This window comes from Drosophila grimshawi, unplaced genomic scaffold (assembly GCF_018153295.1).
Source record: "Drosophila grimshawi isolate 15287-2541.00 unplaced genomic scaffold, ASM1815329v1 contig_311, whole genome shotgun sequence".
Lineage (NCBI taxonomy): Eukaryota > Metazoa > Arthropoda > Insecta > Diptera > Drosophilidae > Drosophila > Drosophila grimshawi.
In genome coordinates, this window is record NW_025063098.1 from 15,500,134 (window position 1) to 15,516,651 (window position 16,518).

The 16,518-nt window shown below is 35.7% G+C and overlaps 2 protein-coding genes and 1 long non-coding RNA gene across 3 annotated transcripts in view; 1 reads left to right on the forward strand and 2 right to left on the reverse strand.

Moving 5' to 3' along the window:
- Nucleotides 1–16,518, reverse strand: part of LOC6568000 (heparan-sulfate 6-O-sulfotransferase 2) — a 91,422-nt gene that overhangs the window by 7,751 nt on the left and 67,153 nt on the right. Inside the window, exon 3 of the mRNA XM_001994116.3 lies at nucleotides 17–289. Coding sequence (XP_001994152.2) covers nucleotides 17–289 — 273 coding nt within the window. The remainder of the gene's footprint in view (nucleotides 1–16; nucleotides 290–16,518) is intronic.
- On the reverse strand, nucleotides 4,885–5,416 carry LOC116805780. Its single transcript, XR_004365388.2, has 2 exons — nucleotides 5,200–5,416; nucleotides 4,885–5,132 (listed from the first exon to the last, which is right to left on the reverse strand). It is a non-coding gene; the product is annotated as an uncharacterized LOC116805780 (long non-coding RNA).
- On the forward strand, nucleotides 12,248–13,116 carry LOC116805779. The gene is made up of 2 exons (XM_032740094.1): nucleotides 12,248–12,374; nucleotides 12,438–13,116. Exons 1-2 carry the CDS (start codon nucleotides 12,310–12,312, stop codon nucleotides 12,634–12,636), a joined length of 264 nt encoding a protein of 87 aa, XP_032595985.1. The 5' UTR covers nucleotides 12,248–12,309; the 3' UTR covers nucleotides 12,637–13,116.

The window sequence follows — 16,518 nt, forward strand, 5'->3', positions numbered from 1 at the left end:
AATTTATGTGGCTCACCTTCAGGTCCAAGTCACGCACCAGATGCCTGCCGAAGGATGTGCCGCCCGTTTTTTGTATGTGCAAAAATACCATTACATCGTGTCCATCCATATCGAACTGGAAGTCATCGTTGAGCACATCCTCATAGCTGAGTCCAGCATTGGCTATAATATTCTGTGGTGCCGAGGCTTTCGACGCAACTGCGGTATTGCCGCCCACCGGCTGTAGTTCATTGTAGGCCATCATCTCCGAGGATTGGAGCATTACGGCCCGTTTGGACAGTGCGCATACCTGTGGTTCGTGGCCAGAGAGCAAAAGTGCAAATATTAAAAATGCGAACATCGAATGTTCATATATGTAATTTCATTACTTAATTGCTACTTGTGGAATATATTTGAAATGTACTATAGATATTTGCTGGTGATGTCTCTGACATAAATCAGTTTGGAATCTTAGAGACTATAAGAGCCATAGAATTAATTCCCAGATATAGATTATTATATTTGTAGAATTTGAAGAATGCAAAAGACGAGACAATTGTCCATAGGGTATCTATCTGTCATTTATTCTGTTCATAACATTTTGATTTAATGTTATTGCCATCATGGGGCTTAAAATTCAATTTATTGCCAGAGAAAATATAATAAAGTGCCTCCATGTGTGTGTGGGCATTGTTGAGTGTTTATTTGTATTCAACATTAATTAAATGAACAGCGGGATTAAATGTATATTTTCTGGTGCAATGAGCTGCTCTTCTGCCTGTGATATCTTCAGGCGTGTCAGCGCTGAACATTGCTCGAATGTCCTGCCAGCCCGGTAAGTAACTCTATCACTTTTGATGTTTGTTTTATTATTATTTGCTGTGTGAAATGGTGCACATTTTTATTTATTGCACTCAGTCAACAGATATTAAGTTTACAATTGCCGATATTTCAACACAGCATTAAAAGCAATTGGCAATCAAATTTCCATTGCATACTTTTGAGCGGCGCATTTTAAATTAATAGAGGATCTCTGATGGCTTCTTCTATGAATCCAATTGGCATTGTAAATTGGAAACATGTGTTAAGTTCCTTTATTTCCCATTATTAAGAAATATATCTCATTTAAGGAATTTGCCCCTTAATAGTCGAATTGCTTATGATGTTCATTTGGGTCAATTTACATACTTTTTTTTCCACATTTATAGCTTCTTAGAATATTTTATCAATATCTCAAAATCAAGTATATATATTAAATTTTACAACAAATCCTCAACTTCTTATTTACAAGTAGTTTCAACGGAATAAGGATTAAACTATTCTCCTTCTGATCAATATAGCTTTCATAAACATATATTTCTATAAAGTACAATATTTTAATCACTTTTAACAATAATTCCATTACTTCGATGAAAATGGCAAATATTAAGCTTTTACTCTCAGAAACTAGTTTGAAGCTATCTATTTTGTGTGTTGTACAAATTCATTACTTCTGAATTGAAGAACTAAAATAAGAAAACCAATTAAAAACAACAAGTGTGAAGTGGAAACAAGTTTAGCAAATGAGTAAATGCTACTTGATTTTGTTGAAGCTGTTGTTGTTTTGCTATCATTGTTTTTGTCATTGCTACAAAGCAAATGGCCGCCAAAGATAAAATAAGACAAGACTCAGAGGCGATGCATTTGCGTCATCAAAAACTGAAGAAAAGTTTCTCGATTAAAATGAGCAACTTTTTGTGAAATTCCCTCTCTTATCTAACCATTTCCGCTTCTTATGGCCAAAAGCCGTGCGAGAACAGCACACACAACAAGCCAAAACGAAAGCCGGAACAACTAACAAGCACCAACAACAACAACAACAACAACAACAACAATAACAGCAATAGCAACGATTGAGGCAACTGAGCAGCTCATTAAACAATTGGCAGTTGGTTTTGGTTGCTGGTTCGACTGGGTGGTGCTGGCTGATTTCCCAAGAAAATAAAGAAGTATTATGGGGTTTTGTGTGCTCTCTGTGTGTGTGTGTGTGTGTGTGTGTGTGTGTGTGTGTGGGTATGTGGCTATAGGCCTTATCTTAAAGTTCCGCACGCAGCTCGTTATAGGCGCATGAATGCGTGTTAACTTTGTCAGAGAGAAGAAGGCGTCGAAACGGGTAGAAATAAACAAGAGCTTTACGTTTGCAGCTGCATGTGGCAAAGGTTTACCGTCTGGGCAGGTGCAAAACTTTTGAATTTATTTGGGAAACAAAAAGAACAACAACAACAATGACAGCAACAACTAGAGAATTCGATTATCTGGTAGACAACTGCTAGAAAAATGCTACAACTTTGCAAACTGAAGCCCTTTGGGATTTTTGGTTTCTGTGCAACTGTTCTGTGCTTTGTTCGTATACAACTCCCAAGGTCCTGACCCTGCCGCATTCAGGCTACAATTTATTAGTGACTGTGGAGTGGTTTAGGATTTTAAATGTCTACGATTTTCGCCTGGCAACAGTGGCACTTTATGCCAATGCATTTATCAAGTGTGCCCCAAGCATGTACATAAAAATTCAAATAATTGAGGGTATCCTAAGGAAACAATTTAAAGCCCTTGCTGTCTCTGACAAACAGATGCATTAGGACATACTCTTCAACAACTTCATGATGCAGGATATGAATATATATGAATACAATTTATATACAACATATTAAATGTAATTTGATCGTAAATGAACGAAATCTAACACAAATGAGCAATATAATTTTATTTCCGCGCTACGCAACTAAAGTGGCGTCAACAGCAACAACATTATATATAGTAAAAATAATAACATTTACGCATGTGCATGCCTCTCACTCACTGTGTGTGTGTGTGTGTGTTTTCGTTAGAGGCAGCACTTTGCTGGCAATTTAATTGCTTTTTATAGGCAGACATAAAAAAAATAACGTAGAATATAGCCACTGAGCAAAACCACGAACAATCAACATCCAAAAAATCCACCAAAATGTCGGAGCCGAGCCGAGCCAAGCCACATGGTTGGTAATGGTCGCAGCGGTCCGTAATATTAATATAGTAGTAATCATTTAGTGCGCAAATTTGCTGGATGTTCACGCGACCAAAAATTCCCATGCACACTAACATTCACAGACACACACACACATACAGATACCAACAATGGCATTTTGTGGACTTATTAAATGTGTGAAAGCTTTTGCAATGTTCTTTACTGTTTAGGCCACAACAATAAATGCACGCAATAACAAGTGGCTAGGTTAGAGATGGGACTATCGTTAACTTGCTAATGCTTGAGTTTGCAGGAGGTAATTATAAATAATAAAAAAATTATGTTTTATAATTTTTTGCATTGATGATTTTGTTTACAATTTTGATTTCCTTTCCCAGTAAAATTCTATTCTTACGCAAAAAAAAAATGCTTGTTATATATTGTGACTTTAATCAGCTTATATAATTATAGCTTAATCGATTGCATAGTACAATTATTTATTTAAATTAAGGCATCACGTTTATTTATGATTTAAAAGAGCTTTATTCTATTAAAAACCTATTTTCATTTAATCAGTATGCAATACTTTTTTGCTGAAGTGTGAAAATTACCATTATCTCAATTAATGTCAAATATTATGTTGTCCGTTTTATTAGTAATTCAAGCAAATGCAAAATAATCATTAATAATTTAAGTGAATTTAAATAATTGCTTCTCTTTGTTTCACGCCTAATATTTTAAGAGATTTCTCGGAACTCTTGCATAAATTTTATAACCTTCTTCAAATTACATATTTATCTATTTTTATATTTCTATATTCAGGAGACAAATCAGATTTGTTGGATGAAGAGCGCATATATCTGTAAGTATTCGGAATATCATATATACTTCGCCTCCCATATAAGAACCAAATTAATTTATTGTTTTTGTGCTAAATTATTGTTATTCTCCAAGTTATAAGTTTTGCCTACTATCAAAACATCAACCTCAGTCTTGTAATCTCTCCAAATTTTCACATTGCCAATTAATTTAAGTGTCAAATTTGCAAGCAATCCAAGTAAACGAAAGCTATTATAGCCATCAAATCAGTTAAGTTATGGAAAACAGGTGGAAAATGAGATACTCCACTTGGTTTACGATTGTGACGGTCATAATTTTGTTATCTATGTACATAAAATCACAAAAAGCTGCCAAGAAACAAAAGACAAATAAAATAAGAGACAAAAGAGCAGCAAGTTTCGGGAAAGTAAATTAATATTTACGAGTGTGTGCGGCAGAGATTTAAGATTTAAGATTGTACGCTTTACGAAGCAGGAACACAATCATATATATATACATGTCTATATATATATATCGTCTTAAAACTGTGCTAGTATGCGCAACATACACATGTTCTACGAGACTCGTAAATTTCAAGCACTCCGAAAGTAAACAATAAAACTTTTTGTGCTGAAAAGAAGAGAATTTCATTTCTCAGATATCATGGTGAGCGGCCATAAAAAATGTTGCGAAATAGAACCGTAAATGGAAACTGTAGAAATACGTACTACCAGAGCCATAAAATTGTACGCAAATGTAAATTGAAGAATCTACAAAATTGTAGACGCATTCACAATTTGGTTTATTACGTATTCACGACAAGAAATGTAATGTGTATTATTTGTTGTAACACGCAGTCACTTGTCCAAATATGTCATGAGGAGAAACTGTTAAAAACACTGTTAAAAAACAACACAAAAACAAACTTAACTTATTTGTTTTTTTTTTTAGAAACTCACGAATTTTTAGCTTCACTTCGCCAATTTCGACATTGACTTTATTCTACGCCTTCGACCAATGCCAAATGCATAGAATGAGCAGCAAATTAATTGTACCTGACCGGCATACATTGCAAAAAAAGTACGATTGAAAACACAAGTAACTACCAAAATATTCAAAATATTTATAGTTTCAAAAGAGTCACGCCTAATACTTAAATGGCTTTATCGAATTTGATCATATTTCAAACGCCTCAAATTTTCGTTACATTTCTAGAAGGAAACACAATTCAAGGAATGCCGTACACATAGTCAGTTTGGCAGCCACATCCCAGTTGGCATTTCGTGGCACAGCCGTTAAAAGTATAGGGCTTCAAAGAAGTCGGCTCAAGGCAGGGCAAACTCGCCGCAAGCTGTGAAGAGAGTTGCCACAGACAAGAGGGTAACAAAAAGTTGACTTTGGATTTTCCGCTTACATACGTTGGCGGAATGACACAGCAGTGCCAGCTGCCAACAAGCTGATCAGAAACGTTAAGGCTCGACGCGTTCCAAATGCAAATAACAAAATCGCACAGCAACAAGCGAAAACAACCTGCCCAAAGCACTACAAAGACGTGCCTGACGGTCCGACTCTTTACGCTCTTTAAGCAATTCGAATTGTTTGTTATGGCAATTAGCCAAGTTTGCAAGTCAATAGCCTATGCCAAAGTTGCAGCTTAAAATGTGTGAATGCACCTTGGGCATCAACACTGTGAAAATATCTTGAATACATATTCGATAAAGACAACAATTCTATATAAGCACATGAGAGGATATTAAAGAAATTGTACGAAATATGATTTTGATATTCGTCTTTATGGTTATGAGAAGTGAGAAAAACTTTAAAATATTCAAATCTCAATAACAAGAGATGTGCACCTTTGTGCACTTCAATGTCAATGCGATTACGTATACGAACTGAAGTACAGACAATTGTTGGTCTAAGGCACATATGTGTTTGTAGTATTTGAAGCTACCATCAGTCAAGTTAAGAGCAGCCGATTTGATGCTGTTCTATGCCATTTTAGTGGCCAACAATTCAATGGACAACTTGAAAGCACACAAATTCCATATACAATACAGCGCACAAAATGGCCAGCCAAAAGGGACGACAGGACTATACAAATGCCATGCCCACACACTCACTCACACATACGCCCTCGCACATATACACACACAATCTGGCAGGTGAACAATAAGTTTTGGGCATTTCGAACAATCGCATAAAACTCAATGCTCCGTTTGGCTGGCATGAAAATGGAAATATTAAATTTATATAACACTGGCTATATGGAAACTCCCACACAGATACAGATACACCTACAGACACACACACACACACACACACACATGCACACACGCATTGTCAGAGTGATAAATTACATTACAGTGCTGCATTTTATTATCATTTAAACAAATACATGAAAATGCAGAAAAACACACAAACGAATCGAGCTACGTATGGGTCAAGAAGTGGACGGAAACGGGAGACGGAGATGGGACGGGGATTGAGCTCTGTAATTTACATTGAAAACTGTATAAATTTTGTGCATAAAAAGGTCGCTTATGTGATTTTAACATGCCAACGCGATTATTACGCGGCAAATGTGAATTGTTTTCTTTTTTTGACGCTTGCCCCAAAGTCACGCCATTAGCTGGAGGTATATAAATATTTTATAGCATGCTTTTGGCCATTTTGCTGAAAATAATCGTGAGATTCGTGGAAATTTGTATTATTACTGTTGCTCTTAAGTAGATATGCTTAGTTATTCATAAGCTTTGGCCACAGTTAGACGGAGTTACACGAAGTTTATTAAATATTCATATGAATAATATGAATGAATCTTGTGCTTATTATGGCCAACCACCAGCATCAAACAGATGAATTAAATATTTAAAAAATTCAATAAATAAATGTTTTAAACACAAGTAGATTTTAGTTTGCTTTTAATATTACTGTTAGACAGGGTAATGGTTAAAGAATTAGAAAATTATATAAATGAAAAACAATCAAGAAAATTAAGTTATGTTGGTTGTCAATCTTTTGTGTCATGTGCAAACCATCAATTTTGGGCATATTAAGCACTACCGATTGATGTATTCATTTTATTATGGCTGTGTATGTGTATGTGTGGGGTGTTTGTCATATCATTCATCAAAAGGAACTTGGGGTCCTGTGGATTGTGATTTGGGGCATTAAATCATTGACAGTTGTTTATGCTTTCAATGGATATTATATTATTTGCAGCAGAAGAAACTGAAACTGAAATAGTAACAAAGCAAATAAAAGAGAAAACATAAAAGAACAACAACGAATTATGGGATAGCAATTTATTATTTTTTAAAGCACAACGTTGAAAGCTAATCTATTTGAAGTGGCTGTTAAACATTCTAGGCAAGCTCGCCGCCAAGGACCATGTGTGTGTTACAATGAGGGTGTGTGTTAGTGTGATAGTGAGTCCTAACGAAATGTAGCATAATATTTTTAGTTTAGACATTGGCTGAAATTCACGACTAGTCTCCGAGTAAGTGGATGTGTGTGTGTGTGTGTGCTTGTGATAAGCGTCGTGTAAATCCCAAAAATAAGCAAAGAGACAACGTGCAACATCCACCCATACTCAACCAACACACACGCACACACCTACGTAGATAAATCCCTTGGCCATAAGAGCTGAATAGCTTTGGATAGTCCTCCGCTGTCCGTTTGCTTTTGGTCACTGACCATAAATTCAACTAAAATATATTTTGACATTTTGCACGCAAAGCGGTTGATGAGCTTGGCCCAAGAGAGAAGGAGGCTAACTAAGCGTATTGGCCCCAGAGATCTCGGGGTGTAAATGGGCCAAAACTGAGCTCACGCAGTTATATAAAGGTCATTGCAAGGACCATGCCACATTTCCTATGAAGTGTTAACATGCGATAACAGCAGCAACAGCAGCAACAGCAGCAGCAGCAGCATCCCACAAACAACAAATACATACAATAAATGATACCAAATGCTGATGATGAGCCAAAAGACTTTGTGCTTTAATCGCACCATTAGAGATGGACACGTGCTCAATTTTTATGAAGATACTATGAGAAATAATATTTTGGAGAGAATACCCGAGGTACACAACTGAATATAAATATTCAGACCATTTCTTATACAAATATTTATTTCTAACAAAATCCCAGCACTGAAAAACACATCAGATTATCTGAATAGCAACTAAATTATTATATATTATCGACGTTAGATAGGTAATCTTTAGGCTTTCGGCGACACAAAAAAGGAGATATTTTGCTTAAGTCGTCTATTTGATTGTTCTTTATCCGATATTTAAATATCAACAAAAATGCACGTCGTCGTGTCACGCTAGGAAACACGAGGCGAGCTCAACTGGATAACTGGACCCTAGACACCCAATCTCCCGAACTTTTGAGCTTTATATGTATTTATCATTTATTGCATTGTCATTTGGCATTGTTTCGATTTTGCAGTGAGTTGACATCGCAGTAAATGAAGTGAAATGGCTTGAAACATGATGATAAACCAAATCAATGGATCCAGCATTTTTATCTTCATCTTTCACATCTACAGTTTTTTTTCTCTACATGGTTGCAAAATTACATTTAAGTAAATGTTGCATCGCTCAAGGACTTTACGTAGTTTCTGCGGCATTCTTATGCATCTATATTTTTTTTTTTGTAATGTGTTTTTTTAAGTGCTCTCCAAAGCATTTTAATTGCCCTTTTTAACAGCACAAAATTCATTTCCATGCTCGTAAACTGGTGTAAGAAATTGTTGTGGCGGCCTGCTTTTGGGGGATGGGGGATGTGGGGTGTGTGTGACATAATTGTCGACCGCTGTGCCGAGCTGTTGCCTGTTGGTTTTTGCTGTCAGGACCATAAAAATGTGTAAAGTATTCTGTACTATATGTGTATATGTATAGAAGACCAACCACAACTTAAAGTCACCTCACAGGCGGCGACATTGCGTTTGTTTTTAAAGAATTTTAATTCCGCGCAAAAATGTCGACAACTTTTTTGACATTTTATGTTGGTTATTATTTCTTCAAGTTTTCATATTTTCCTTTATTGCACTCAACTCGGCGCGTAAATTTGAATAAAATGTGATTTCGTTTTCGCTTTCGTCCTTGGGCAACTAAAAGTTGTTAAAATGACTTTCTTTTTGGTTTTGTTACTTGAGAAGTAAATCATAGTAAGGTAATCTACAGGATTTGGCTGAGTCACTTAGTTTAAAAAGGTATTTGTTTACCGTCAACTGTCATAGCACACAATGACAAGGGTATTCTTTTATAAAGCCAGAATACAGTGTATTCGACTAAGCATACCCCTTACTAACATATAAATTGATATTATCAATTGAGATAAGGTTTTTCAAAATGTCTAAATGAGAATACGGTTACGTATTAAGTCAGCTTTTGATTTCCAAAAATCCTGTCAAAATAATCCAGTAGGCTATAAATTCAACATTTTTTTCAGTTGCTACAACTGCTACGTAAGCATAATCCTTTAAAATAGGCAAACAATTTGGTGCTTTAAATTTGACTTTTTGTCGTCTTGTTTCCTTGGATACAATTCAATTTAGTGTGACATGGCCAGGAAAAATGGTCAAATGTTTTTTAACAATGTCATTTCCTTGATGTTTTTTTTATGTTTCTTTTTTGGTGCCTTGAAAAATGCTGATTGAAATGAAGGAAGAAAAAAATGCTGCTAGGCTGTGGCTTGGCGACGCGCCTTGGCGACGCGCCTGCTTTTTAGCTTTGCCTTTGTTTGCTTTGGTGTATTTATCTTTCTGTTTTGCTTCTTTTTTTCTTGGCCGATTTGATTTGATTTCATGGGCCAGCCATTGTCCTTGGCTGGTTTTTGTTGTTGTAAATGTTCGCACTTTAATCAAATGCTAGCTAATCTTTTGGGCAGCAGCGCAACGGTGTTGTTGGTCCCCTAAGGATTTGTTTTCTTAGTGTTTGAGGGAACAAAGTCGCTTAACGCGTTACGTATACGCCATGTGTTTGTTGCTGTTGTGCTTTGTGGCCTGACAGAATGCTGGAACACTCGAAACAAATGCCAAAAATGTTTTTCCATTATCTTCACCGACAAAGGGGTATAAATAACTGTCCTGTTAGGGTTGACTTAATTGAGCTTTTATACTATGCAAAGTTGCGTGCGGAATCTGTGAACTACAGTTTCTCTGGCTGCACAATGTGGTCAGCATCAAGTGTGCAAAGTACTCAAATTATAATTTAATTAAACTGTGAAACACTATGCATATTTACTATGTCCAGAAACAGAGACAGGAGTCTTTAACCCAAGACACACACACACTCGAAATTCTGCAGCAATTTTAGTTACATACCAGAACTCTCAATATTCAGTTTGCAACTATTCTTGTTACTGCTGCTTTACATGTGCAACAAAATGCCACAACACAATGGGGCTAGTCGTGCAGCCAGTCCGTGCAACGAGCCGTATGAGTGTTTACTGCAGCTACTCTACAGACAAAGGAAGGCCGAGAGGGGCAAGCTTCTGTGTCAATGTGCTCGCTTGGCTTATTATGCCATTGCATGCAAGGCCGCTGCAAATCATGACAAATGACAGCTTAAAGAAAGTTACAATATGTTAAAATATAAATATATATATATATATATATGTATTTGTGGTATTATATAAACACGTAAGTGTACACAGTAAGATTAATTAAAGTCCAATACGATTTACAATTATTACTTCAAGAAAATAAGGCAAATAAATAATAAATAAGGAAAGTAATAATTCTAATTCGTTTCAGTCGCACATTTCTTGTAGCTGTTACTCCAACTTTTAAGTATTTTATTGTATTTAATAAAATAATAAAATTTGATAAAATAAAATAAGCTTAAAATCTTTTCAATCAGAATTTTGAATCGCTTTAGCATTAAAGTTATTTTATTATCATTTCAAGGCTTGGTTTAAACAGAATTTCATTATTATAAATAGAGTTTTAGATAAATATAGTTATTAAATTAAAATGCATATTTTGTACAGTGTTATTTATAGCACACAAAAGAAAAAAGTTGAAAACAGCCATATTATATTGTCCATAGACGTCTTTTGTTGATGTTCTTGTTGGTGTGCAAACAATTGTTATACACACACTCTCGCACACACACACTCTGGCACACTCTTGCACACTCTGTCACACTCACACAGTCACACTCGTACGCACGTGCTCTTTGTTTGACTTGCCTCGTTTTGTGTTTATTTATTTACACAACTATATGGCGCCTTTCTGTGTTAGTTCATAATGTGTTTATGGCAAGTGTTTAACCAATAACTTTTTTCCTCTTTGTCCACAGTTGTGTTTTGCTCACAGACTCGCATCAGAAATGCTACTTGACAAATTACATATACGAAGTGGGGTCTGCGACGCATTGAAGTAAAATACCATTACATAAATAAATGCACCCGCATCTGGGAAGCCTAAAGGGGAATTTATCTGACTAACTATTGCTAAATGTTTTTTTGTGTAGCTTTTATCGACACAACTGATGATATTGGCGGAACGGCCCTGCATGGGCCTGAAATCAAAAACAACAAACAGTTCAAATAAAATAACAACTAGATTCACGTGAATATATAATATATAGGTTTTAAGTAAGTATTCAATAAATTTGCACATTATATCTATTTATTATTTGTTTTCTACAATGTGATTGTCAACCACATACATATTGCCACATTTCGGACGTGCGCTAACAAAATCTACAAATTGCTATTGAAAAACAAATAATATAGAATATCCGTGCTAATCATGTTTATTATGAAAAGCACTCAAATAGCTGTTCAACAATATTCAAAATTAAAAGCAGCAAATCTGAATTATAATTATGAATACAAACTAATAATCAAGTTAAAAACCCGTCAGCTGATACACAAAGTCTCTATCAAATGATGATAAGCTTTATAATTTAACTGTGAAGGCAAATTGTAGTTTTTAATAGTTATTTTTAAAAGCTGACTGACATATTTGGAAATCATGGGCTATATATATTTAAATAATTATTGGACAAGGGCTTGGCAAAAACCACAGCTTCATAAGCCACAAAAAAGACAAGTGCTTAGGGTAAAGTGTAATTAACCCAGCAATTACAAGATTGTTGTTGCGGCAGATATAAATAGCAATTTGCAATTAAAATTTTAATTACTTTGGTCAGTTGTATGATAAACTTGGAAGAAACTGCAAATTCACTTAAAAATACATCGAATTATTTGTCAAATTTTTCACTTAAATTTAAATCATTATAAGTATTCAGTAATAAGGGTATTGCATTTCCGATATCCCAAATAAAAGAATTTTCGCTAATTTATGCCGGAAAATGTAAGACAGCAAGCAAGCTGTGCGAATCAAAACACAAAAGTTGAACACATTTTGAACGCTTATTATTTACGCTGCGGGCTCTAGGCGAGCATATATATATCAGAGAGCAGCTCCATAAATTGGCAGTTGGAATACGTGAGGCATACAGGTAACAAGTAGCAGCTAACAGCCAACAGCCAACAGTTGTCATGAAACGTATAATTATCGCAATTAGCCTGCTGGTTCTGTTGACAACAGTCAATGCTAAGCAAGAGTGAGTGGCAAATTAAGAAAATAAAGTGTGAATTGAATTACGAGTGTCAAAATACATTTTTAGTACAACTTCGAACGAAGTGGTTAAGCTGGGCTACAATCCCACATATGATATTTGGTACTTTCTACCAACCGGGCGACCAGATGACGTGCCCGACTACGTCAAGGATGCCTACGAAGAGAGAAAGGTTGGCGGTGTTTGCTTTAAATCACCAGATAATTGGTTTTTCTGCGCAACAGGAAAGAAAATAACACCCAAATAATATTTGATGCATTTCAAATTGGCCCGAAATTGTCACAACGTGCGAAAAAAATAAAAATTAATTTGTATTACTAAAAATATACGTATATAATAATATTAGGTCCACGATCCCATCGTATGTAACTTGTAATTTTGTACATTCCCTGTGCGATCACGGCAAGTTTGTTGTAAACGTAATTAGATAGAATTACTGATAATGGAGATAACGTTTTACAACTTTGAAACATTGTGAAATTACTGCAAATAGAATTTCCAACAAAGAAACATTTTGCCGAGAAAACAATTGCTATTTAATAATAAAGATAATGTAAGCGTAATAAAGATAATTTAAGCAAGTTATGATCAAATTGATCAAGCAGAGGCTATAAAATGCGAACCGGGAACTGGTTGTAATCTATTAATTAATGGTTGTTAGTAATATGAGTGAAAATAATATACTTAGGTAGTCACCAACTTTCCGCATAACTTTTTGTGCCTCATTTCACATGACTGCCTGTGTTGTGTAAGTGTGTTAAAGTTAAAGCAGACAGAAAGAAATTGAAGTTGCCACTGGTAATATTGTATTTACTTTGGCAAAAAAGGCACAATAAAGTGGACAATGTTATTGCAACGCTTCGGGTCTACCAGACAGATCGCATACATTTGACTGCTACCCCGACACATTTCTCGCAATGTTTATATAGTGTATATACATCTTCTTTATTTGTATTTTTTTTTGTGGCACTGCAGCACGCAAAGGAAATGAAATATGAAATAATTTATGAAATAAGGCGACTACAGCTGCAATTTTAGGGTTGTGCAGTCAAAATGTATGATTGCTATACCAGATACATGGAGTACATCAGACAGCAGTGAAAGCGACTTTTTGATGGCTCACTTATTGTTATTGTTATTGCAAGCGTTAAGTTTTCTGACTTTATTAAAGTCAGACCAAAAGTTGCGCGCTGACAGGCAACCAACCAACCAACAGCAAGAAAACAACAATATATCTAAAAAAAAGCCACAAGTAGGAATAGAGACGAGAAGATAGCCTGTAATCAGCAATTCATTATTGTGGTATAAAATTATGCTTTATTTGTAATTAATTGATTTTGATTTGTATTTAATATTTATGTAAATTTGTAGAATATATGATTACTATAAGTTTTTAATTGGTATATATTTGTATTCGTTAGACAACCTTTTTCATGGGTATTCTACGAGTACAGGGTATGGAAGGTCTAAGACTCCTATCAAAATGTTCAACAAAAACTGTAACAGACAGCAGCTGCAAAATGAAGTGCGTGAAAAAGAGTCGATTTGTTACTGTTGTTGCTGCTTGTTGTGCACATTCAAAAAAAAATAGGAGGAAGACTTGCCAAGTTTCCGACAACTGTTGTCATTCGTGCCGAATTCTCGGAAGCACTGCCAGAAAAGCAAACCAACCAAAAAGGGAAAAGTGGAGAATACTGTAAAATTAAAGAGCAACCGGTACCAGGCCACATGTGTTGCTTGCTATTTCAAAGAGCATTCACGCCCCAAATGTATGCAACAAATCGAGATTGTGGACACATAGAGCATACGCAATGTTGTCTGTTGTCTGTAAAAGTAACTAAAAATTTGAAAAAGTGCTGAAACTTTAACTAAAGCTTTATCTTCTTTTAAAATTTGTGTTTGAAAAACTTTAGCCAAAGCTATGATAAAGTTCTTAACTAATATTGAACTAAATAATTGGATTCTATTTTAGTTTATCATTTTATTGAAATTTTACCAAAGTCAATAAGTATTGAATGTTGCAGTTTCTGATAGTTCTGAGTTAACAGGTCGGGCATTCAAAGTATTTTTAATATGTTGAATTGAAAATTTTGACAAACACAAAAAGTTTTCGTGGCAGACCACAAAAAACTCTTTGCAACTAATCAAATTGGCATTCGAACTGTGGAACTTTTGGGTGTGGTATAAAGGCTAACACAAGCCAACATACACAGATGCAGAGTCACACACACTCTCACAAACGGGCACTGTAGATAGATGCAAATATTTATGATTCATCCAACATAAAAAAATAACAATTTTCGGGTATTGCCCTATGTATATTTCATTCACACATCTTCAACTATAACACATCCACAGTATCATGGAAGGTAATTGCATATTTTTGAGAGCTGCAATTTCAATCAGACAATTTTGGGCCTTTACAATTTTTGTATGTTTGTTTTAAAGTTTCGAGATGAGCTTGTAGGATTTTTTAAACTATCGTGATACGCACGCAATAAACTCACGCTAAAACTGTAATTTATAGCACTATTTAAGTTGGTAATTGCAATTCAACTTATTGCCTTCTAAAATTAACTTTTGCTTGAATACATTTAGATAATCAAGTATTTACTTTATATCAGCTTAGCTCACGCAGCCATATCTAATTTAAAATGATTTTTAGCACTGGCATTTTATTGCGTTTTTAAAGAATTTTCCTGCCCATGAATTTTGTACTTGCCTAAGCGGTTTTAATTGTTTTTCCAAGTCGATTGGTTCATATGCACTTTACCAGATTACATTTGCCACTGGGCACGTTTGGGGTTGTGATTTTGAAAATGTTGAAGCTGTTGCCAGCTATACAGCAATAGATCAGAAGTACCTCTTTGTTTTGGGCAGCTAGCTGCTTCATAAATATTTATGCATTCTCAGAACATGAAGCAGAAATGCAGCTTCATAATAAAAGAAATCCCAGCAAAAAAAAAAAAAATATATATATATATATATGAAAGAAATGCCAGCCAACGCGCAGAGCAATCAAATCAGCCAGAAGAGAAGCAGATGCAAATGGATAAGTAAAAAGATGCGAGAGGAAACGGAAAGCAAAAATCGCTGAAGGCCAACTCAAGCTGCAGCAGTGTGAAAATTATACACGTGGAGAAAAGGCAGCCACAGCATCATCTGCGGAGCCAGACATAAAAGATTCCAGTTCGCTTTCTCTATAGAGTACAAGCGATGGATGTGAAATGTGTATGTGACATGTTTGGATTGCATATTTTCTCATTTTTACCTGGTCAACCAGCACATGACAAATATGCAAATGCCATATAATGACGCTGCTGATGGGTTTTTAGCAAGCTGCTGATAATGGGATTTGTGAGAAGTACGTTTTATTACCGTTGCAGTTAACTTCAGTACTGCAAATATTGACTGAGAGTGACATTGAGCTAGGAGTTAGGAGGTCTAAAACTGAAGAAATGTTATGGAGCTTTTAACTTTAGCACATCATATTTTAAAGGGACAGCTTCATTAATGGAGGCCTAAGACTTAACGCCTAAAGATTTCCAGTGCTTTTTAAATGCTCTGCTTAAGTACTGAATAATTGGTTTTCTAAACGCCAATTCACAAGTGCAGTTTGCTGAATCACAGGTGTGTGCCTTGCCTCGCCTTCATGCGGTAGCATTTATGTTTAAGTGAATCCGTTACCGTTCGCAATTGTCGCATACAATTTGCATTTCTTCTGTTGACACAATTGCGTATGCGCCATAAAGTTTGCCCCACAATGATATGGCCACATATATATGGCCCAACCCATATGTATGCAGAGGTGCCGCACACCCAAGTGGCGTCACTCTTTTGTTATTGCCGCACTGAGGCCCGGTTTATGCGAGTGTTGCTTGCCCCAGCCACACAACTTTCAGATCGTTTTGTGCCGGATATTTACGATTTACACGTATGCGAAATGCAGCGGCGCAACAACAGACAACAACAAACAACAAACAACAGAAACTGGCATTCTACTGCGCCAATCGGCCCCTGCCACTGACTTGGGTGCTGCTGGCGGGCGTTAATGGCTTCGTGTTGTTGCGTGACAACAGTAACAATAACACAGCAAGACAAAACTGTTGAGTCTGTGAAGGGTTGTCAA